The sequence below is a fragment of the Poromitra crassiceps genome, assembly GCF_964638095.1.
Source record: "Poromitra crassiceps genome assembly, chromosome: 2".
NCBI classification, from domain to species: Eukaryota; Metazoa; Chordata; class Actinopteri; order Beryciformes; family Melamphaidae; genus Poromitra; species Poromitra crassiceps.
In genome coordinates, this window is record NC_139624.1 from 19,196,578 (window position 1) to 19,220,207 (window position 23,630).

The following is a 23,630-nucleotide window of genomic DNA, read 5'->3' on the forward strand; positions in this document are numbered from 1 at the left end:
GAAAAAATAAACACCGCAATAACGCTGGGCGAAACTTCGCCGTTGGTATGCACGGTTGCATTGACTGATATAGGTTCGGAAAATATTATTGACGTGCGAATTAATCGCATGAAAAAAACGCTCCCGATGTGTAAGGACCTTTAGTGCAGAATGATACTGGTCTTAGCTCACCATCTAGATGGTGAGACACAATAGGCAGTTTTGGAAGTCTGGGCTAAATCATATCCAACAACAACTACCTTAGATGGGGCCATTAGACAAAGTCATACCAAATGGGGGTCCCTGGCCTATCACGTATCTGGGCTCCTTGACATGAAAAAGTTTAAGAACCAAAGGTCTACAATACATTATTAAATAGGCCGACCATCCAATCCCCAGAGCCTACAGCACGTGGCCCAAGTCAACAGCCAATCACAGTTCTCACCACTATCATCTCCCACATACAGGGAAGACAGTTACTGTCGTCAAATGGCTTCCTGGGAGTGTACCTTATCAAATGGAGTCATTATAAAGCACTTATAAGGCTTTATAAGGTAGCAGTACCACTAAAGCATATTAATGTACAACTTCCTTATAAGCAGTAATTAGGAGGTTAACGAGGGAAAACTTAGTTAATGGATTGGTAGTTGTAGAATATGGTCATGCATTAATAAGTGCACTGCTTTATGATGACTAACAAACAGCCATATGCTATTAATATGCATGTATATGTGAGTAAATGTTTAGTATGGATATGATGTATGTAACCTATGTTGTGTGTAGAGATAATGATAATATTAAGTGTTACCAACTTATGAATTTCCAGAGCCAATTTCCTCAGTCTCTTTGCATGCCATTGTGGTGCTGAAAGAACAGCTCCTACCTAGGGAGTAGGGACAGTAGGGATGCAACCATTGCAAAATTCTGGGCCGATACCGATACTGATGTTTAAAACAACAATTTGGCCGATAGCCGATACCTTTTTACCCCTTTTGTGACAGGGAAACAAATACATCTTCATTAGAAACAAATAGCTGAACTGTTTTAAAGTATTTTGAGCCCATCATCACAGCATCTTTGAATGAGCACAAATTCAATCATACACATTTATGAAACAAACAACCGTTAATATAACCTTCTTTCACAGGAAAAAAGATTATTTTGTGAAAAAGCCTTTTTAGCCTGCTATACTCTCAATGAGAATACTTTGAAGTGGCTGTTACTAAGGTGCGTGAGTACGGTAGCCAAGCAGAAATCATGTGACCCACTGATAAATGCTCATCTCGGCCACTGCAATCGGTGAACGCCGTCCTTTTTGCCGATTGCAGTCAAAAAGAGCAATTATCGGCCGATACCGATACGACTGATATATCGGTGCAGCCCTACTCCTCCCTGAATCTCCACTGTAACTGCTCACTTATTTGAGGTAAAACCACAAAGGCACCAGTGTTTATTGTTATTTTTAACGCCCAAATCAGTAGAATGCATTGCGGTAGCGCACTAACCTGACGTCTGCGTGGCTTGCTCTCTCCAGATGCCCTCTGCTGTGCTGTCCTCTTGACTCTCCAGCCCTCAGTACTTCCATGTTGTGTCCTTTGATCGCTCAATGTCCTCCTGGAGCTGGAGTGATGATCAGTAACAACACATCCAGTCCCAGCGCTTCGTTTCAACGTCTGTCGCTGTAGAGAGTCAACCGACTCTCGTTCGAAAACAGGAAAGCAAGAATCCCACTTTTACAGTACCTGAGTAGAGGAAACAGGTGTCTGTATCTTCAAAATAAACCACTTTCTTTCTTTTTTCCGATCTACAATAACACCGTAATCCGATTCATAAATAGTAGGCCTATAGGAAATTATGTACATATTTGCAGGTGCATTAAATGCAATGATTTTAAGAGTAAACATATGACTAAGTGACGGTACATATGAAAATAAAACACCCATTTGGCCTTTTCTTTCTTTCTTTTGTACTATGGACATAGGCTACTCCATCAAGTATGTCCACTAGCCTGGTTGGTTGCCGTGGCAACGTTAAGGCCTAACAGCCTCACAGCATAATCCTCTCCCATGTCAAAGCGCGCAAGTACTTATTCCCACAGTAGCTCTGCTGCATCCTTAGCACATCTGTAGCTCAGTCGCCCTACTTTTCTCACTCATCTCCCCAGGAGTTTGATTCGGGTGTGATGATGATACTGGGGGGTGCTCCTACTATAGAGCCACACCCACTTCCGGGTTAGGCATATGAATCAAGGGATTTCATCCGCCATTTATTTGCCCATAGACATGTCGTAAAATGCTTATAAAAATGGTTTTAATATCGCGGATTATTATTATTATTTCGTTTTGGTCAGAGTGAAATGTTATATTAATAAAAATAAAAATAAAAATAAAAATAAAAATAAAAATAAAAATAAAAATAAAAATAAAAATAAAAATAAAAATAAAAATAAAAATAAAAATAAAAATAAAAATAAAAATAAAAATAAAAATGTCTCTCCTGATTCTAAATATAGCTGAATTGCTTGGTTTGACCAAGTAAAACTAATTTTATAAGCATTTTATGAAATGTCAATGGAAAATAAAATGGCGGATGAAATCCCTTGGTTCCTACTGTATGCTGAACCCAGAAGTGGGCATGACTTTGACTCTCTATTAAAGGGCCACTATGCTGCACGTGATGATGTGGTTTGTTTCCCCAAGCGCACGGCTCAGGGGTTTGTGCACGGCTCAGGGGTTTGTGCACGGCTCAGGGGTTTGTGCACGGCTGCAGGGGTTTGTGCACGGCTGCAGGGGTTTGTGCAGCGCGGACGGAGGAGGAGATTCTAATGTGCTTTTTATATCGCTCGAAAACTGTTCAGGATTGCAACGTGTTGATCCTTCCACTGTGCAAAGACCTGGAGCCCATTAATGGGGGTATTTGTATACGACTGACACGATGGTCTTTAAGATATTGTGGCTTAACTGTATCTTAAGGACGCGAGGCAGCTACAGGTCCGTCTCCCGCGTGTCCAGGCAGAAGGCGTAAAGAGACCTCTTGATGTCCACGCTGCTGTTGGCCTTCATATTGGCCTTCTCCGCCGACGGCGCCCCCTCGTTGTTCTCCACGTCCTGCGATTTGACCGAACCTTTACTCCCTCTCCGCTTTAACTCCGGGCTCGCGCGCCCACTGTTCGGCTCGTCCTTCAGAGACGACTGGTCCTGGTCCGTCTCCCGGTGGTAGAAGTAGTTGAAGTTGGAGACGATGACGGGCACGGGCAGCGCGATGGTCAGCACGCCGGCGATGGCGCACAGAGAGCCCACGATCTTCCCGCCGACCGTCACGGGCCGCATGTCGCCGTAGCCCACGGTGGTCATGGTGACCACGGCCCACCAGAAGGCGTCGGGGATGCTGGAGAAGTGGGACTCGGGCTCGTCGGCCTCTGCGAAGAACACGGCACTGGAGAAGAGGATGACCCCGATGAAGAGGAAGAAGATCAACAGGCCCAGCTCGCGCATGCTGGCCTTCAGCGTCTGGCCCAGGATCTGCAGCCCTTTGGAGTGTCTGGACAGCTTGAAGATCCTGGAGGAAAAGGCAAGGCAAGGTTATTTGTACAGCACGTACACAGAGGCAATCCAAAGTGTTTGACGTCAAATACATAAGGAGAAAAGAGCATGCAGAAATAAAAAGAGTAAGGCATTACAATCTCCAAACAGTAATTATATTAGTTACTAATCCAAGTAACTTCGAGTTACTGCGTTACTTTCTCAAGCGCTGGCACAGCGCTATAACGAGGTGTGGAGATAGGTCTATAATAATAATAATAATAATAATAATAATAATAATAATAATAATAATAATAATAATAATAATAATAATAATAATACTTATTATTATTATTATTATTATTATTATTATTATTATTATTAATTTATTTTGTATACGGCTTTTCAATGACCCAAAGACGCTGACAATTAGGGGTCCACAGGAAACAAATAAAAAACGTGCAACAATCAACAGATACAAATAACTAGCCTGGGTAAACGCAGCCTCCACCACGTGACCTCCATGTACCAGTATCAGTCCCGGAGAAAACGTACACTACAGACACAGTGTGTGATGTCACGTTGAAGGCTGGGTTCACCCAGGCTAACAAATAACAACGAACACATCTCATCAGGGAAACATGAACACATAGAAGGGAGGGAGGGAGCGTGTGAGAGGGGGCGGGGCCAGGCAGAAGAGAGGGAGGGGAAGAGGGGGCGGGGCATGGCTGGAAGAGGTGGTTATGGGTAGGGGAGGTTGTACACTTGGGAGAACGGGTAGGTTTTTAGTGGGGATTTGAAAATAGAGAGTGCGGGTGAGTCTCTGACAGGCTGGGGCGGGAGTTCCAAAGTCGGGGTGCTTCTCTGGAGAATGCTCTGGCAATGCGAGACTAACTGCGTTGTCATTTTTTGTCCTAGGTAGGGAAATACATTTTAAAAAAGTATGCCGTTTGGCTGATTGACTCCTCCTGTAATGTTCATTATTGTTCCAATAAAGTGGATTCAGTTCTAAACAGGTTGTACATCACTTTTTCGGAAGAGGGGGTAGCGATAGTAATATAGTAAAGTAACCGAGTCACATAACTAACTAACACATGTAAATACAAATGTATATATAAGTCATCTTTATTTACATAAATGTATCTTAAAACATATTTTTATTATTACTTTTACACTTTGCTTGACACACTCATGATGTAGACCTATGTATGTCTGTCCATCTAGAACTACACTGAGCTTCTGTTGCACTACATTGATTGATTGATTGATTGATTTACTACATTTCCCAAGTTGCCATCTGAGCAAAAGGAACACAGCACAGGTGTCAATTGTTTTACTGGTTGTACTGACTGCACTGCTCTTCATGAATGGCCTCTGTGTTCATTGTGATGTAACTTTGCCATCATGAAGGTTGTGTGAAAGTGTGACGAACCTTTCTTTTGTTTTAAGACAAAAATGCTAAACTTCTGCCATTCCAGCTTCTTAAAGGAGAATTTCGTTTTTTTTTAAACTGGACCCATCTCCTGGCAATAATTATGATTTGGCCACTCACCCAGCGATGTCCGCGGCGTTTCTGGCCGTCCTAGCGTTGTTTTGAGATCAATAGCGTCCAAGTCAGTTGTAAAATGGAGCTGATTTGGGGCCAAGTGTGAGCCTGTCTTTCCTGCATCTAAATAGCTATTTTTATTCCCGTTTTCGCCACATATCGTCGTAATGTGATCCCTCAACATCCACCAGAGTGATATTTCGCCCCAGGCCATTTCCTGGAGTCTCCCAGGGATCAAATGGCCTCAAACGTGATCTCGGTCACCAAGTCTCGTAAAGTCCCGCGATACTTTCCTGCCGACTGGCCAACTACAGGTAGGACGCTTTGTGGTGGTGGTTTTAGCATAACCTATGTTGGGTTTGGCATAACCTTCGTTATTTCGAATCCCACATAGGTTACGCCAAACCCCACATAGGTTACGCTAAAACCACCACCGCAAAGCGTCCTACCTGTAGTTGGCCAGTCGGCAGGAAAGTATCGCGGGACTTTACGAGACTTGGTGACCGAGATCACGTTTGAGGCAATTTGATCCCTGGGAGACTCCAGGAAATGGCCTGGGGCGAAATATCACTCTGGTGATGGATGTTGAGGGATCACATTACGACGATATGTGGCGAAAACGGAAATAAAAATAGCTATTTAGATGCAGGAAAGACAGGCTCACACTTGGCCCCAAATCAGCTCCATTTTACAACTGACTTGGACGCTATTGATCTCAAAACAACGCTAGGACGGCCAGAAACGCCGCGGACATCGCTGGGTGAGTGGCCAAATCATAATTATTGCCAGGAGATGGGTCCAGGTTAAAAAAAAACGAAATTCTCCTTTAAATGTGGCTATTTTCTGGTTTATTTACACCTCTATGATAGTAAACGGAACATCTTTGGGTTGTCGACAAAACAAGACTTTTGAGGACGTCATCTTGGGCTTTGGGGGAAAAGTTATGGATATTTTTCACCATTTTCTGGAGATTTATAGACCAAACAACGAATTGATTAGTGGAGAAAATAATCAACAGGTTAATCAATAATGAACACGGGGGTTAGTCGTAGCCCTAGACTTGTACCTGAAGACCCTGACCAGGCGGATGACCCTGAGGATGGCCAGGCTCATGGCCTGCTGTCCGTTCTGCTGGTGCTGCTGGTGTCCGTGCTGCTCGGCCAGCTCCGTGCCCACCGTGATGAAGTAAGGCATGATGGACATGATGTCGATGATGTTCATGATGGTCTTGGAGAACTCAGACTTGCTGGGGCATGCGAAGAACCTCACGAACAGCTCGAAGGTGAACCAGATCACGCACGTGGTCTCTATGATGAAGAAGGGGTCTGTGAAGGTGAGCGACGGCCGGGGTGCGGTGCTGTTGTCCGGGTGACTGATCACTGGCAGCTATGGGCGAGATGTGCAAAAATATCATATCAGCATTTTTTTTCAGGCAAGATCACGATCCATGATCGTATCACGATTCTTTTTCATGTTGAGTTTTAAAATGATATTGCAAGTTACTGTACTCTAGGGCTGGGTGATATGAACAAAATCAAATATCACAATATTTTTTGACCAAAAAGGCTAACTGCCTACCTCGATATCAATATTGCAACAATAGTGTAGGGATGACCATTGGTGGTTTCACAAAATATTATATTTTTGATAAATAATCATCAGTAATGTCTGTGGATATAATTACTAAGTGGGTAAAGGCAAATAATAGTGTAGCAGACTGTTCTGTATAATGTAAAAAAAAAAATCCTAAACTAAACTCGTACCACTGTTCCTTCAGAATTTGTAGTTGTCATAGACTGTGCTCCATAGTTGATTGCTCTATTGCTGACAAAAAGTGTGTTATTGTAAGTCGCTTTGGATAAAAGCGTCTGCCAAATGACGTAATGTAAATGTAATGTAATGTTGGAGTGTCTTTATTTTAGAACAGTCTGGTTTAGAAAATGACATAATTTTACTGAAATGCAGCCTTTAAAACGAGGAAAATACACTTAGCCTATCATGATATTTCATCCCAAACCCAAATCTAAGACGAGATATGTCTCATATCACAATACAAATGTAATAATATTGATATATTGCCCAGACCTGCAGCTCCCTCTCATCCCGAAACTCCGGTAAGGTCTCCAGGCAGAAGGTGATGATGGATATGGTGATGACGATCACAGAGACGATGGCGATGCCTCTTGCGGGGCTGGAGCTCTCAGGGTACTCAAATATAAGCCACACCTGCTTTTGAAATTCATTCTGGGGCAATGGCTTCTCCTCCTCCTTGATGAAGCCCTCATCTTCACGGAACCTCTCCATGGCCTCCTCGCCCAGCTGATAAAACCTGATCTCATCCGCGAACACGTCAATGGACACATTGACGGGTCTCCGGATCTTCCCTCCCGACTGGTAGAAGTACAATATCCCATCAAAACTTGGCCGGTTGCGGTCGAAAAAGTACTCGTTCCTGAGTGGGTCAAAGTATTTGATTCTCTTTGCGGGGTCTCCCAATAAAGTGTCGGGGAACTGGTTGAGGGTCCCCAGCTGCGTCTCGTACCTCAGCCCCGCTATGTTGATCAGCACCCTCTCGTTGCTCTCCGTGTCCATGTCCATGTCCAACATGTCCTCGTCGAACAGATGGGGGCTGTGGTCCGCGCGTAAAAGCGCATCCATGGCGTTTTCGTTGCAGCTGAACGTGTTGTTCATGTCGTTGATTTTCCACGGGCCAGGCTGGTGACCGCCGCCCAGCGCGTTCAGCTCTTTGCCGTACGAGTCCTGTCCAAGTCCGGTCTGGAGCAGAGGTGGTGGTGGGGTGGAGAGATGATCCAGTGCGTTCCGGCAGGGCTCGTTAATATTATCGGCATTGCCACCGCTCCCCTTAGCGCCACCGTTCTCAAAACTCACCAAGGCTATCTCCATTCCGAAGCCATTAAAAGATCATTTTGGAAAAGATAGGAGAAGTTGAAGAGTAAATATCCGCTGTGTTTCGCATGGGAAAGTGAAAGAATGTGCGCCAGATGAAGCTGGGTGAAGTGCGCTGTTCCCTGCGCCGTGCCTGTCACATAGCCAGGCTGGCTATATGCATAATGTGTTGTAAACCAGGCTTAAGCCGCCGCCAAGCTCTCCGCTCGCTCTCTCTCTCTCTGGATAAAGTCAATATTAGCACAAGCACAAGAGGAGAGAAGACCCGGATGAGAAAATAACGATTATTCCTGACGTCAAAAGTGCTGTTCAAACGTTTGCCTTTGAACATGTCTGTTGATGCGCGAGACAAGCTGTCATGTCATCCTCAACTCAGAGCGCGCAGAGAGAGAGAGAGAGAGAGAGAGAGAGAGAGAGAGAGAGAGAGAGAGAGAGAGAGAGAGAGAGAGAGAGACACACACACACACACACACACACACACACACACACACACACACACACACACACACACACACATACACACACGCAAAGTGAGTGCACACACACGCAAAGTGAGTGAGACACAGATGAGCGAGACAGAGAGAGAGTGTGAGAGAGAGAGAGAGGGAGGTCGACTCCACACGCTTGCTTGCCATTTAGATTTGTATTCCCTATTTGCACTGGAGATGGTATAGCCTTATATGCGCAATGGCGAGTCCATATTAGATTATTGATTGATTGATTGATTGATTGATTGATTGATTGATTTTTATGAGTGCAAGGGTCACATACAAGGGTCACATACAATACATACATAAGTTGTTTGACCCCAGGAAGAATAGCTGCAGCTCTGCTGTAGCTAATGGGGATCTTAAATAAAGACAAAGACAAAGACATACAAATGTTCAGAAATGTGTTTGGAAGCCATATCTAAAGAAAAAATCACACCCAGGTGTTGAAGTAAGTGGTGCAGGTGTGCAGGTCCTAGGTTTGCAGCAGGTCCACTACCCTGCCTTCTCCTCCACCGTATCTCCCCTCTCTCTGACAAACTGTATGTGTGCACGTGCATGTTTCGAGCCAATCTCTCCATAGCGTGCCAAAGTCTCGCCAATGAGGAAATTCATTCTCCATTAATTTCCAGACGTTTCTCAAACTGTGCATGTGTGTGCGCACGTGAATGTGTGCGTGCATGTGTGCATAGTTACGTGGGTGCATTACCGGCTTTGTAACGCTATCGCCCTCGAGACGAGACGCTCTCTCTTTCCCTCTACACCTGTGCCTCAGCTTGGCAGACCGGGGAGCTGGGGGCTTCGATGGGCTGACCCCCATCGACCTCTGAGCCTTCTACATCGGACCATCTGTTCGAATACATTTTTTGCAGATTTGATCATAAAAAAGGCAAACTAAAATCAGCCGTGATGCACGAGGGACGCACGGACGGCATTAAACAAGCGCACCCAGTTCAGAGAAGCGGTAGAGTGGAGAGGAGGAGGGGGAGGGGAGGATAAGCAGAAGTGTTATCTTCTGTGTTGTTGTGAAAATGTTAAGACAAAGAAGAAAACATCAAGTTCTTTCCTGTTTTCAACCCAATGTGAGTAATTGCACAATTGTTACAGTACAAGTCTTCAACTGTGAATTCAACTCGCCTGTTTCCATGAAGTCGCCCCATTACATAGGCTGCTGCTGCTGCTGTTGCTGTGTTTCTATGTCTACTTAACGTAATGTTAGTTTCAGAACTGAGCCCACATAAATCCGCTTTCCGACAGTAATTCTGTCTGTTTTCTGCCAGCCAGTTAAATTCAACACACACATGTTGGTGTGTTGGTCAGAATCTGTAATGTTAACGTTATTCGTTTTGCGCCGTTCAATATTACTGGTAGTGATAGCTGCTTCAGTCACCTGGCTCTGTGCTGTAGTAGTAGCCTATCCAAGCCCTCTCATGACATGTGCTGTATGTTGTAAACATCAACGTGCTTTGCAGCGGTGCTGCCAAACGGCATTGCAGCACTGCGACTTCATAATCTACATATATATATATATATATATGTGTGTGTGTGTGTGTGTGTGTGTGTGTGTGTTTGTTTGTATGGTACAGTAAGTGAAATATGGATGATTGGATGATTTTGGTGTGTTTCATCACTTAAAGGACGTTTTACATCACAATGTGTCACAACGGCTGACACAACTGACACAGAAAGCAGAAAGACACAGTGAACGACAAACATGCAAAAAAATATCAAAATATATGCATTACCAATGAGAGGAATTATATGAATGTGTGAAAGACGACAGCATAAGAGTTTTTACCAGGTATAAGTAGTCACGTTGGCAGGCGTGTTCACTGTATGAAGGGTTGAAAGCCATGTGATGCTCAGTTACTGAGCAGACATGGCTTAACTCCATCTTAAAGCACATGGCAGCAGGCGCCCGAGGAGGATTTTAAATAGGTTAACCTGCTTTGAATTAAATGTGTGAGGAAGATCAGTCTTCACAGCTCCACTCATCTTCATTTCCTCATTTTATCTACTTGAAAGAAATGGGGGGAAAAGAGGGAAATCCACAGATCACATAATGTACTATAATCCATATTTAAGTACACAATTGAGACAGTGAGTGACAACTGTAATTGACTGAACATTTACTTTTGGTTGTCTATCTTCTATATGTCTTCTGGATCACACACCAAAAAACACGTTGCAACATGCATCAATAAAGCTATTAGTTTATTTAATTACCATTATTGTGAAGGTTTTAACCAGAAGTTTCAATGTTATTCTGGCTCACTTGACGCTGCTCTAAGTTTTTTGCGGCTTCAGTCTGCACGCAAATCGTTATCACAAACGCTGTGTATAAACACGAAATCAAATGTGAGAATGCAACGCCAGTTTGCCGTTTTACGCAGAGACCGTTGTCGTCTAAACAAGGCCTTAGTATTGGACATGGGGTTACAGGTATTTTATTTTTTTATAATGTTTTTTCCCCCGATTTTCTATCCCATTTTTATCCCCCATTAGTGCTAATTTTAATTTAGTAATCCTGGTTGCTGCTCCACCCTCTGCCGATCTGGGGAGAGCCGAAACTGGCTCCATGCTTCCTCCGGGGTTACAGGTATTGACAGAGAAGCATGTTGTGCATTTAGCTGGATTTGAGGGACAGTGAGGTGTCAGACTGTGTGTGTGTGTGTGTGTGTGTGTGTGTGTGTGTGTGTGTGTGTGTGTGTGTGTGTGTGTGTGTGTGTGTGTGTGTGTGTGTGTGTGTGTGTGTGTGTGTGTGTGTGTGTGTGTGTGTGTGTGTGTGTGAGAGGAAGAGAGAGAGACTCAAAGTCAGTGGGGGGGCATTTGTTGGTGGGCTCCCCTGTGGATGTGTGGCAGACACACACACAGAGTCAATGGCGGGCAGGGGGCTTGTTGGAGAGCTTCACAGCCATGGGGTAGAAGCTGTTAAGATGGTGTGAGGTTTTGGTCTGGAACAGAACCTCTTCCCGGATGGAAGTCTTTGAAAGAGTTGGGGCCCGGGGTGGGAGGGGTCCTTGATGATCTTTTCCTGGTCTTGGAGTGGTACAGATCCAGCAGAGATGGCAGGTTGCAGCCGATTGTTTGCTCGGATGATCCGCTGAAGTCTGGTTCTGTCCTTGGTGGTGGACGCAGCAAACCAGACAGTGAAGGATGAGATGAGGATGGACTCCACGATGGCTGTGTGGAACTGGACCAACGTTTTCTGTGGCAGTTTGTGTTTCCTCCCCTGCTGCAGGAAGAACAACCTCTGATAGGCCTTTTTTTGTGATGGCGGTGATGTTGTCCTCCCACCTGAGGTCCTGGGAGATTCTGAAGGATGAGGGGACGTTCAACAACCGCTTTGTTACCAAACTGCTGCGTAACTACAGGTGTGTCGTACATACGGTTACGGTATATTATTGTCACTCCTTGACAGAAATTGACTCATCGTCTAAACTAAATGTGCTTTTCATTTTCCCCCTTGTCCTCTCAGGTCTCAGCCTGCCATTCTAACGATTCCAAACGAGCTCTTCTACGACGGAGAGCTCCAGTACTGCGCTGACGAAATGATCCGCAACTCCTACTGCAGATGGGAGCATCTATCACTACAGTTTTTAAGAGTGTTCATCTCCAGATGGTTCTGGCTGCAACAGGATGTCAGGCGGTCCACTTCCTTCCTGTAGGCGGATTCGTGTCCTTTGGTGATTAACCCAATGAGGGTTGTGTCATCTGCGTACTTCAGGAGTTTGACCGGCGGGTGACTGGAGATGCAGCCGTTTGTGTGGTAGAGGAAGAGTGGAGGAGAGAGCACGTAGCCTTGTGGAGCTCCAGTGCTGATGGTCCAGGGCTCCGAGACAGGCTTGCCCAGCCGCACGTACTGCTTCCTGTCTGTCAGGAAGTCAATGATCCACCTGCAGGTGGGCTCGGACACATTCAGCTGGGACAGCTTGTCCCAGAGAAGAGCTGAGATGGTGTTGAAGTCCACAAACAGGATCCTGGCGTCCAGGTGCTGTAGGATGCTGTGGAGTGCCATGTTGACTGCGTCGTCTGCAGACCTGTTGGCTCTGTAGGTGAACTGCTGTGGGTCTAGAAGTGGATCAGTGATGGGCTTGAGGTGGGCTAGCATGAGGCGTTCAAAGGTCTTCATAACTACAGAGGTCAGGGCTACTGGTCTGTAGTCATGAACACATGACAGTGGGGTGGCTTTAGCTCAGGAGGTAGAGCGGGTCGGCCAATGACGCAAGGGTTGGCGGTTCGATCCCCGCTCCCTCCCAGCTGCTGTCGTTGTGTCCTTGGGCAAGACACTTAATCCTCCTTGCTCCCAATGGTGTGTAGGCACCCTGCGTGGCAGCCTGCCGCCATCGGTGTATGAATGGGTGAATGTAGACTATCTACTGATTGTAAAGCGCTTTGGATAAAATCGCTATATAAATGCAGGCCATTTACATGTGACCTCTGCTTTTTGGGGACGGGACTGACAGTGGATATTTTGAAGCATGCCGGTACTTTGCATTCCTCTAGTGAGGTGTTGAAAATGTAAGTAACACAATGACAGAATGTATGACTATTTTGGTCATTTTCAGTCAATTGTGTTGTTTGTAAGACATCTTATAAGCCATTATTTTACAGCCTAATTTTTCCTTGAACATAAGAAAGTACACAAGTTGCCAACTAGATAGAGGGATAGATAGATATATAGATAGATGGATGGATAGATGGATAGATAGATGGATAGATAGATAGATGGATAGATGGATAGATGGATAGATTGATAAATAGATACATAGATATATGGATAGATAGATGGATAGATAGATGGATAGATGGATAAATAGATAAATAGATGGATAGATAGATAAATAGATAGATAGATAGATAGATAGATAGATAGATAGATAGATAGATAGATACATAGATACATAGATACATAGATACATAGATACATAGATACATAGATACATAGATAAATATATGGATAGAGTACTTTATCCCTGGAGGTAAATTCTGGTGTTACAGCAGCAGCAACATCAATGACAGTAACACAACATAACATGTAAAAAACACACAGAGGTAGGTGTCTAGTAATGTCTACTAACCTTAACCACGTTGTTTTAGTTGCCGAACCTTAACCAAGTTGTTTTAGTTGCCTAACCTTAAAGTCGAGCTGAACCCATTCGTCACGTGCGTCTAAACATAACCAACGTTTATCTGTATCACCTGCATGTTCTGTTTCGCTCATGTTGTTTTGGGAATCATTGGAAATCGATGTATTCTGTCATTTCAGTACGAGGATGTGTTGATTTTTGCTTATTTCCCCACAGAGATCCAGACAATGGCTGCATTCTGATCAGCCAGTAGTTCCCAGCGAAGTGCACTGCACAGGGTATTCAGCCATGTTAAGTAGTAATATGGCTGACGGCATCTCCTCTCACATGCATGGGTGAACTCAGCAGCAGCATAGCAGTAGGCTATAGTGCATGTTTGCACATGGCTGCTAGCTGTGTCATTTCAAAAGCCAACAACAGCTTAATCAGAGACCCAATATAGGGAGGGAGACGTCCCACTGCAGGCTCCGCCAATAATAAGAAAGTGTACTCTTCCGGTCTCCTAAATGGGCGTGGTCATCAGCTTGTGATTGGCTATCTGACAATGGTATGACACTTTATTGGCTGACCATCTCCTAAGTGGGCGTGGCAGTGGCGAACCCAGATTCAGGAAGTGACTGGAAGATGGGGTGTCTCGCTCTATATTAAAGATCTCTGGCTTAATGCACACAAATCCATTTCCTTATGGACTGTGCACAAAGACGTGACTTCCACATGATGAGAGCCATGGACGCTTTTCTTTTGGGCCTTTCAGATGCCTTTGTGCCTGTTGAGCCACATGAGCCAGGTCTCTCCATGAGGGGGGAAGTGGTGCGGTGCTGGGCTCGAGCCCCCGGGCGACACGCTGCGCTCTACTGCTCTCTGGATGTTTCCTCCTCCAACCGGCTTTGAAGAAGACTGACAGGCCCTTTCTTTACCTCTACACACACGGACGCACGCGTCGCACTGTACTTGTTTTTCTACCCTTGTGAGAGCCAGTTTGAGTTTTACATAGGGATGGGATGATATATTGAAATTCAACGGCAAAGCTCTCGATCTACTGGTCGATCGTCGTTCCTACCCTCACCTATGGTCGTGATTGAAGGATGGGTCATGACCGAAAGAACAAGATTGTGGATACAAGCGGCCAAAATGGGTTTTCTCATGCATCTTCCTTAGTGATAAGGTGAGAAGCTCAGTCATCCGTGAGGGACTCAGAGTAGAGCCGCTGCTCCTTTGCGTAGAAAGGAGCCAGTTGAGGTGGTTCAGGCATCTGGTAAGGATGCCACCCGGGCACGTCCCTAGATAGGTGTTCCAGGCACGTCCAGCTGGGAGGAGACCACGGGGCAGACTGAGGACTAGGTGGAGAGATTATATCTCCACACTGGCCTGGGAACACCTCAGTATCCCCCAGTCAGAGCTGGCTAATGTGGCAGGAGAAAGGGAAGTTTAGGGTCCCCTGCTGGAACTGCTACCCCCACAACCCGACCCCGGATAAGCGGTTGAAGATGGATGGATGGACAATTCAAATATGTGAGAATACATGACATTTTCAGAAATGAACAAAAATTCTGCAGCGTCATACTTTGTTGTTACTTTTCTTTATTGCATGGTGTCATGGTCTGGCTGTGGCTTTACAATGATCAAAAAAATGATTGTCTCATATATTCTGCATACAGAATTCAGTCAATTCTCTCTCACTCTTAATTATGAACATTCACATATCCAAAGAACAAAGACTGAACCGACATATATCTTTGGAGGGCTCTCACTCTCTCTCCATTTATTTAATGACAAAACACAGCAGCACAGCAGGTAAATCAATGTACAATCTTATTTACTGTATACTGTACTGTAGCTTATATATTCAGAATATCAGAACACGTGCACCTATCCCAACAGCAGAACAGCGTAACAGTCCGGCACAGCTGCTAAATCAGAGGTGCCCAAATTATTTCGTATGAAGGGCCAAAAATTTATCTGGATGTAGGGCAGTAGGCCAAAGATTAATGATACGTCAAATTGCATTCGATTAAAATGTATTATAATTTATCGAAAATGTACGTTCTAAATCTAAACTAAATTCTCATAATAATAAAAAATTTATTATAACTTTTATATTTTATCTTATGTGCTGAATGCGGCAATAAAACAGAGTGGACCAAACCACTTTGGCGCATATGGCGGGGGGGGATGTGAGAACCCCCCTATTAAAGTGGGCCGCTCCTGAGCCAGAGTTACGTCCACTTCCGGTTTAGGCATACGCACCAAGAGATTTCATCCGCTATTTATTTTCCCATAGACATTTCGTAAAATGCTGCTAAAAATAGCTTCACTTGGTGAAACCAAGTTATTCAGCTTTTGTATGTATATGAGCGCCGGCCGGTTAAGTACTTTTGATTTTATTTAATTTTTTTATGCAGCCCGGCCCCCTGGCGGCCGTTCTGGACATGTCCAGAATCTCCCTATGGCCTGTCCGCCCCTGCATCAGGGAATGCATGTAGTAGCTAATGTAATGTCCCCATAACTATATTAACACATTCACTGCCAGCCGTTTTTCAATACTGTAGTTAGCTTCTGCCAAGGTTTTTTTTTGAGGATTCTGGCTCATCTTTCAAGAGCCGAGGATTCGTTTCTGTTAGGATTTTGTGAACACACAATATCTCAAAAGAACTAATAGAATGTGTGCTTTCTCTGTCTAAAAGAGTTAGTTTGTAGAGTTAGTAGTTATGTAAGCATTAGCAGTTGAATACAGCATGGTTTCAGCGTCTGAAAATTTATTCTGAGATAAACGGCTTTTTGTGAAATTCGATAGAACAGTCACTTTAACCATTCATTTTTGGCATCAGTAAGACGTCAGACATCTAAACAATAGTTTTGAACAGTCATTTCCTCCATAACAGCAGGAAACACCCCTCTCCTTCAAACTCCTCCCTCCGTGTGTGTTCTTCTTGGCTGCAGCGGGCGTGTCACAAGCTCGTTTCTGTTGCTGCTGTAACCTCGCGTCACCAGGCTCACTGCTTTGCTGCTGCTGTGCCTGTCTGCTGGCGGCCGCTGGCCAAGTCTGGATGGACTCGCTCGTTTCTTGGAGTTTCGGTTGAGAGCTTTGATGAAGCTTTTGCGATTCTGGTCATATTTATGCTGCGTGTTTCAAAGTGTGTTCCACCCGTAATCTATTATGCAAATTTGCAATCCCGCACCGCCAGCAATCAGCGCGAAAACGAAAGCGTTTTCGCCAATCCATTTTCATGAGAATGGCTTCCTCACACTGCTTTTTGCTTGCCTTCCTCTAGTCAGGAGAGCACTGTCGCCACTAAGTGGGTCGGTGGAATGGGTTGTAAACGTTCGGTGGCTCCAATATTTATATAAGAGATGTAAAAGGGTTAGATGCACATCCCACGGTCAAAAAAAAGAATTCATTTTTTTGACGTATTAATACGTCATTGGCAGTCAACCGTTGGATTTTTTTTGACGGATTAATACGTCATTGGCAGTGAACGTGTTAAGACCAACATGATCATACACACACACACACACACACACACACACACACACACACACACACACACACACACACACACACACACACACACACAGCAAGCAGACACATGAGAGCCTGAGTGCGTAGACAGAAGAAAAGCAGGTGACCTATTTAAAAGGTTACTTTCTTAGCCCTGTGGCTGGATTAGGGAAACAAAGCACGATACTATTTTTATCCTTTTCCTTATCTCATCATGGCCGCCTCTCATCACGATAAGAACGTGGCTGGATTACTGCACTGTCCTCACACTGCAGCCAGGTGTGTGTGTGTGTGTGTGTGTGTGTGTGTGTGTGTGTGTGTGTGTGTGTGTGTGTGTGTGTGTGTGTGTGTGTGTGTGTGTGTGTGTGTGTCTGTCCTCACACTGCAGCCAGGAAATCACTCAGCAACTCACTGTACAGTAATTGGCCCATGGCAACACTGATTCCATGCACTGGATACAGCCATTATAGGCTCTATTCTTTTACAATCATTTTCCGATAGTTTGCATGTGGACCACATCTTTGAAATAACACTCGCACGTTACATCACAAACTGTAGGGCCCTCACTCGTCATTGTATCTTGTATGATGGGGTTGGTTGGCCTTCACTGGCCTTCGCTCTTCTTCCTTATCTACGCATTTATATATTGCAGAAACATGTTGGGAGTTACTTAAGTTGTCAAGAATTGTTTCTGGAGTGATGAAGGCTGACTTTTAGGGAATTAATGCAGTCAACGGTACTCTAGTAAGAGAAACGTGTGTGTGTGTGTGTGTGTGTGTGTGTGTGTGTGTGTGTGTGTGTGTGTGTGTGTGTGTGTGTGTGTGTGTGTCAGAGGGTGAGTCTCCGTGAGATGCTTCAGGTCTTTTGTTGCCTGTTACAGAGGGAAACGGTAACCATAACAACAGGTAACCACTAACAACCAGCATCCATACCGACTGCAGCTCACAAATGAGCTCTCTAATTAATACACAGAGTGCTTGGAATGGTCGAGCTGGTCCCATTGATAACAGCACGGATACAACCATCACTCCTCCAATTCACCTCAGTCAAATTGACTAGGTCAGAAGATAGCCTCCATCTTTGGTGCTAAGCATTCAGTACTGTGGTGTTCCTGCACTGCACCTCCCAGAGATCACCTGTCAACAGTGGTGTTTTTATATGTAAAAACAAATGTGTGCACTTGATAGCCTACATCATCAGTATGAACTGGCGCTCTGTCTGTGTGTCTGTCTGTCTGTCTGTCTGTCTGTCTGTCTGTCCCACTGATGACATCATCAGTGATGTCATAAATCCCACTGATGACATCATCAGTGATGTCATAAATCCCACTGATGACATCATCAGTGATGTCATAAATTCACTCACACACACACACACACACACACACACACACACACACACAAAGTCACGAGAGAGACTGAGGGAGAGGGAGAGAGGGAGAGAGAGAGAGAGAGAGAGAGGGGGGGGGGGAGAGAGACTGAGGAGGGAGAGGGGGGAGAGACTGAAGGAGAGAGAGAGGGGGAGAGAGACTGAGGGAGAGAGAGAGGGAGACATTGTGTGCGCGCCAATAGGGCAGGCAAGGCCACACAGCAGCCGAGCTGCGGGCAAGGCCGAGCAGCGGCCGGGCTGCAGGGCCAGCTTGGCGAGCTGCACGACAGGTGAGGCCGTGCAGCGGTTGAGCCTATAGGAATCGGGCGCGCGTACCGCGTGAGATGCCTAGCCCCAGGAAAAGTACAACAGCCTATACTATATAGCGCTGTCAGAGAGAGCGACAGAGAGAGTGAGTGAGTGAATGAGTGTGAGTGAATGAGTGTGTGTGTGTGTGTGTGTGTGTGTGTGTGTGTGTGTGTGTGTGTGTGTGTGTGTGTGTGTGTGTGCAGGCGCGGACTGCATAATCGGGCACGTCGGGCAAATGCTCGGTGGCCTGGCCTGGCCTGGCCTGCAAAAAAAAAAAAAGTCAGGCCACTCACTGAAGCAGGCCAGGCGCCGCCTACTGGTTTACTAGTGGTTTTATTACTTTATTCAGGGTTAAAAAGGGGTGCATCTCATTGTAATATTGGACTCGGCCCAAATTGGGCTTCAAACGGCCCAAATCTGGCTTCAAACGGCCCAAACTGGGCTTCAAACGGCCCAAATGACGCTTCAAACAACTCAAATTGGGCTTCAAACGGCCCAAATCTGGCTTCAAACGGCCCAAATTGGGCTTCAAACGGCCCAAATTTTTCGCTGCCGCCCTTCGGACGCCGGCACGCGCGTCGGCCCGTATCGGCCTGGCCTGCTTGGTATCTAATGCCCGGCCTGAATTATTTTCCCAGTCCGCCCCCTGTGTGTGTGTGTGTGTGTGTGTGAGAGAGAGACACAGAGAGAGAGAGAGAGACAGAGAGAGAGAGAACAGAGTGCAATATTTAAGCCGTTGACACAACCAAGAGAATGAGCGTACAGGGCCGTACGCGAACAGCAAATAGCTCAACACCACTGAAAGCCACAACGAAGTGCAAAGACAACTTTTTAGAGATAGCCTACAGATCCATCCATTCTATATGATGATGACAACATGATGACAACAACCTTCATAGATAAGCTTGGACACACGCTCGTCACAATCTATATCAATCCATCCAGCACAACAAGGCCAATGCACAGAGCAGCTATAGCCTGGTACAGAGCAGCTAGCCTGGTAGGTATACAGAGCAGCTAGCCTGGTAGGTATACAGAGCAGCTAGCCTGGTAGGTATACAGAGCAGCTAGCCTGGTAGGTATACAGAGCAGCTAGCCTGGTACAGAGCAGCTAGCCTGGTAGGTATACAGAGCAGCTAGCCTGGTACAGAGCAGCTAGCCTGGTAGGTATACAGTGCCGCTATAGCCTGGTAAAGAGCAGCTAGCCTGGTACAGAGCAGCTAGCCTGGTACAGAGCAGCTAGCCTGGTAGGTATACAGAGCAGCTAGCCTTGTAAAGAGCAGCTAGCCTGGTAGGTATACAGAGCAGGTAGCCTGGTACAGAGCAGCTAGCCTGGTACAGATCAGCTAGCCTGGTAGGTATACAGAGCAGGTAGCCTGGTACAGAGCAGCTAGCCTGGTACAGATCAGCTAGCCTGGTAGGTATACAGAGCAGGTAGCCTGGTACAGAGCAGCTAGCCTGGTAGGTATACAGAGCAGGTAGCCTGGTACAGAGCAGCTAGCCTGGTAGGTATACAGTGCAGCTATAGCCTTGTAAAGAGCAGCTAGCCTGGTACAGAGCAGCTAGCCTGGTAGGTATACAGAGCAGGTAGCCTGCTACAGATCAGCTAGCCTGGTAGGTATACAGAGCAGGTAGCCTGGTACAGAGCAGCTAGCCTGGTAGGTATACAGAGCAGGTAGCCTGGTACAGAGCAGCTAGCCTGGTAGGTATACAGAGCAGGTAGCCTGCTACAGATCAGCTAGCCTGGTAGGTATACAGAGCAGGTAGCCTGGTACAGAGCAGCTAGCCTGGTAGCTATACAGAGCAGCTATAGCCTGGTAAAGAGCAGATAACCTGGTACAGAGCAGCTAGCTTGGTAGGTCTACAGAGCAGCTAGCCTGGTACAGCAGCTAGCCTGGTAGGCCTACATAGCAGCTAGCCTGGTACAGAGCAGCTAGCTTGGTAGGCCTACAGAGCAGCAGCACAAAGGCAGAATGATTCATATGCTTTTTCACTCACCAAAGCTGAGGACTCACTTGAAGAGAAAGGCGGCATGCAACTTGTAAATGACTTAATGTTATACATAAGACCTGATATCAGTAAAGTAGTTTGTTTTGGTCATATTACTGTAGCTATCACAATGATTGCAATCTCCACATTTGTGGTTACCTGGTCTGATGCCTGAGTAAGTTGTCCACTATTGTACAGGGGGGAGATGACTCTAGTCTTCACAAGTTTATAAGTAAGAGTTGGGGCTCCTCTGAAGCTGATGGTATAGTCTGCCCACACAACATTTTGACATGTTCCTCTGAAAGGCAATATATTTTTCATATACTGGTAAATGTATGTTTTTTTTAGGTACGTGTAGATATTCTATAACAATATAATGGCAGGGCCATCTGGAAGCTTCTTTAAGAAAACTGTCAGTTTTACTTCGTTTCGAACTCAAGCTCTCACTAGTGCCTACTTCGCTGCGTACGCAGCATTATGGAAGACTGTCATTTTTGCTCCAAAAATTACTTTTACATTAAAACCTGACCACGCCCCTTTAGGTGACGTGGTGCCCCCCTGGGCTGACTGGGCCTCCCACCTCGCCCCCGTGACTACGTCACGGCCAGCCACCCCAGGGGCCGTCACTCTTCGCTTCTTCCAGCCAGCAGGAGGACGTCGTTTTCTTAAGCTCCGCAGTTAGCTCTAAAGTCAGTGCTCTTCATAGCTTGGACAAATAGACTCGCTTCGGTTCATTTGCCCACCTTCGAGAGGTTCGCGTGGACGAGATAAATCAGGATTCGGGGACCCGTTCCTGTTCTCTTCACCAGCGGCATCGGATCAAGTCATCCAAGCTAAGAGTATCTTCTTGCTAACTGTTGTTTTATAATACTGCCGCTGCGCAGTGCTTGTATCACTGTCGCCGTACAGTGCATGTATTGACGTTTCCCCGGCTGGGTTAACGTTTGTTTGGCTCGAGCGCAAGACTCAGGTCTGCACTCATAACTTTTAGCTAGGTTGCACACGTGCAGAATAGCCTGTACCGTTAAGCACTAGAACAACAGGCTATTTAGCACAGTTGTCACAGTTAGCTAGCTTGCATCCGTGCTTGTGCTGCTGTTGCTAGGTACTGTAGGCGCCAGCTACTAGCTTTAGCGCGCGCACGTTCTCCGGCTGGAGTAACGTTAAATAGATAGCTAGCTAGTCGTGTCGTGCAGCTAGCAGCTAGCTTAGCACTCCAGCATCTTTACCGTTGCAAGCGACTGTAAACAGTCAGCTTACACGTTAAACTCCCGCTAATTCTTGTACAGTCGGCGGATCTTGTTGGCGGGTTAGCTCCGCTCTCTCGCACAATGAACCGGGCGGCTGACATGAGACAGAGGGAGACAGCCAAGAGCTGTGTTAGCTGTGAGGCTACTTTGGCGATCCAGGACCGCCACAGCCAGTGTGTGTTTTGCCTCGGGCACAACCATGCTAGCGACGCCCTGTTGAAGCCAGACTTCTGCCGGGCATGCGAGGGCTTTACCTTGGCCGTTTTACGGGAGAGAGCTATGCTCTTTGTCCAGGTGGGCCCGCGGCTTAGCCACGCACCTCCCGAGGGAGGCGCGTGCGGTGGGTCTGACCGCTCGGAGGAAGAGGAGTTACCTGAAGAGCAGGGCTCCCCGGTCCTACCCGAACGGCAGAGTTTGAACTGGGGGGACGAGCCCATCGACCCTGTGTTAGAACAGGGGGGGTTTTTCCCCTATGACCCCATCATTCCCCCCCAGAACGCCCCCCAAGAGGAGTTGTCTGGCGGGGAGGATTGGGACCGCGCGACCGCGACCACCTCTCTGTTAGGGACCCGTTCGGAGGCTAGCCTCAACGAGCCCTATCAGAAGCAGTTTCTGGGGGTAATGTCCAGGGCTGCAGCTAAGCTTGGCATCGCTCGGGCCGAAACACCTCCGCCCCTCGAATCAGTGCTGCGGGGTTGCTACTACCAGCCGCTCCAGGCACCACAGGCACCTCGCCCGAAGCCCCGGCTGCCGGTCTGTATAGACGTGGTTCGCGCGGTGCAGTCAGGATGGGAAAGGCCTCAGGAGGCCAAGCCGCTCTGCGCGGGCATGGCTCCGTGGTCGGCCTTAGAGGGGGCGGATAAACTCGCGTTAACCGCGATGCCTCCTATCGAGGACATGGTGGCCAGACACCTGGCCCCTAACTCCGCGAGGCCTGCTTTGCCCTCTAAAGCGTGCCAACTTACAGCCAAGTTGGCCGAAAAGGCGTACTTGGCGGCGGGGCAGTCCGCCGCCATGACCAACAACCTGGCCATTCTGCAGGGCTACCAGGCGGTGCTCCTGCGGGACATGCAAGGTGACCCTGCCCCCGAGCTGTTTACAGAGCTCAGGATGGCCACGGACTACACCATGCGTATGGTGGACTGCCTGGCGCAGAACAGTGGGAAGGTCATGGCCTTCTCTGTTCTCACCCACCGCCACCTGTGGCTAAATCTTACCCAGCTCCCTGAGCAGGATAAGAGGAGGCTGCTGGGGGCTCAGATCTCCCCGGGGGGCCTGTTCGGCTCCTCCGTGGAAGACTTGGCCCAGCGGTTGGAGACAACTAAGAGGGACTCGGCGGCGGTCCGCTCCTTCATGCCCAAGCGGGCGAAGGGGGAGGACCGCCGGTTCCAGGTCCAAGCGCGCGCGCAGAGTCATCCTCCGGGGCCTCCGCCGCCGCGGACCGCACCGCGTCAGCGGGTACAAGTCTCACCGGCTAGGGCGCCCCCAGGGGATGCGCCCCACCCAGCCGCGGTGGGCCCATATTTCGTCCCACGGCAGGCCAGGGTACGCGGCCCCCGCCCCCCAAGACGAGGAGGTGCGCGGGGAGCGGGTAACCAGTCCCGTACTTAGTCACCTCCCTGGGGAAGGGGGGGGGCTATGAGCCCACCGTCGTTGGAGCTCAGCGCTCAACTTCGGTCTGGGA

General features: G+C 47.0%; 1 protein-coding gene across 1 annotated transcript; it reads right to left on the bottom strand.

Moving 5' to 3' along the window:
- Positions 1 to 2,963: 2,963 nt before the first annotated feature.
- Positions 2,964 to 7,950, bottom strand: LOC310772265 (potassium voltage-gated channel subfamily A member 5; the record flags this gene model as incomplete). Its single annotated transcript, XM_083632024.1, has 3 exons — positions 2,964 to 3,537; positions 6,113 to 6,432; positions 7,132 to 7,950. The coding sequence occupies 3 exons, from the start codon at positions 7,948 to 7,950 to the stop codon at positions 2,964 to 2,966; spliced, it is 1,713 nt and encodes a 570-aa protein (XP_083488150.1).
- Between the last annotated feature and the right edge of the window lie 15,680 nt (positions 7,951 to 23,630).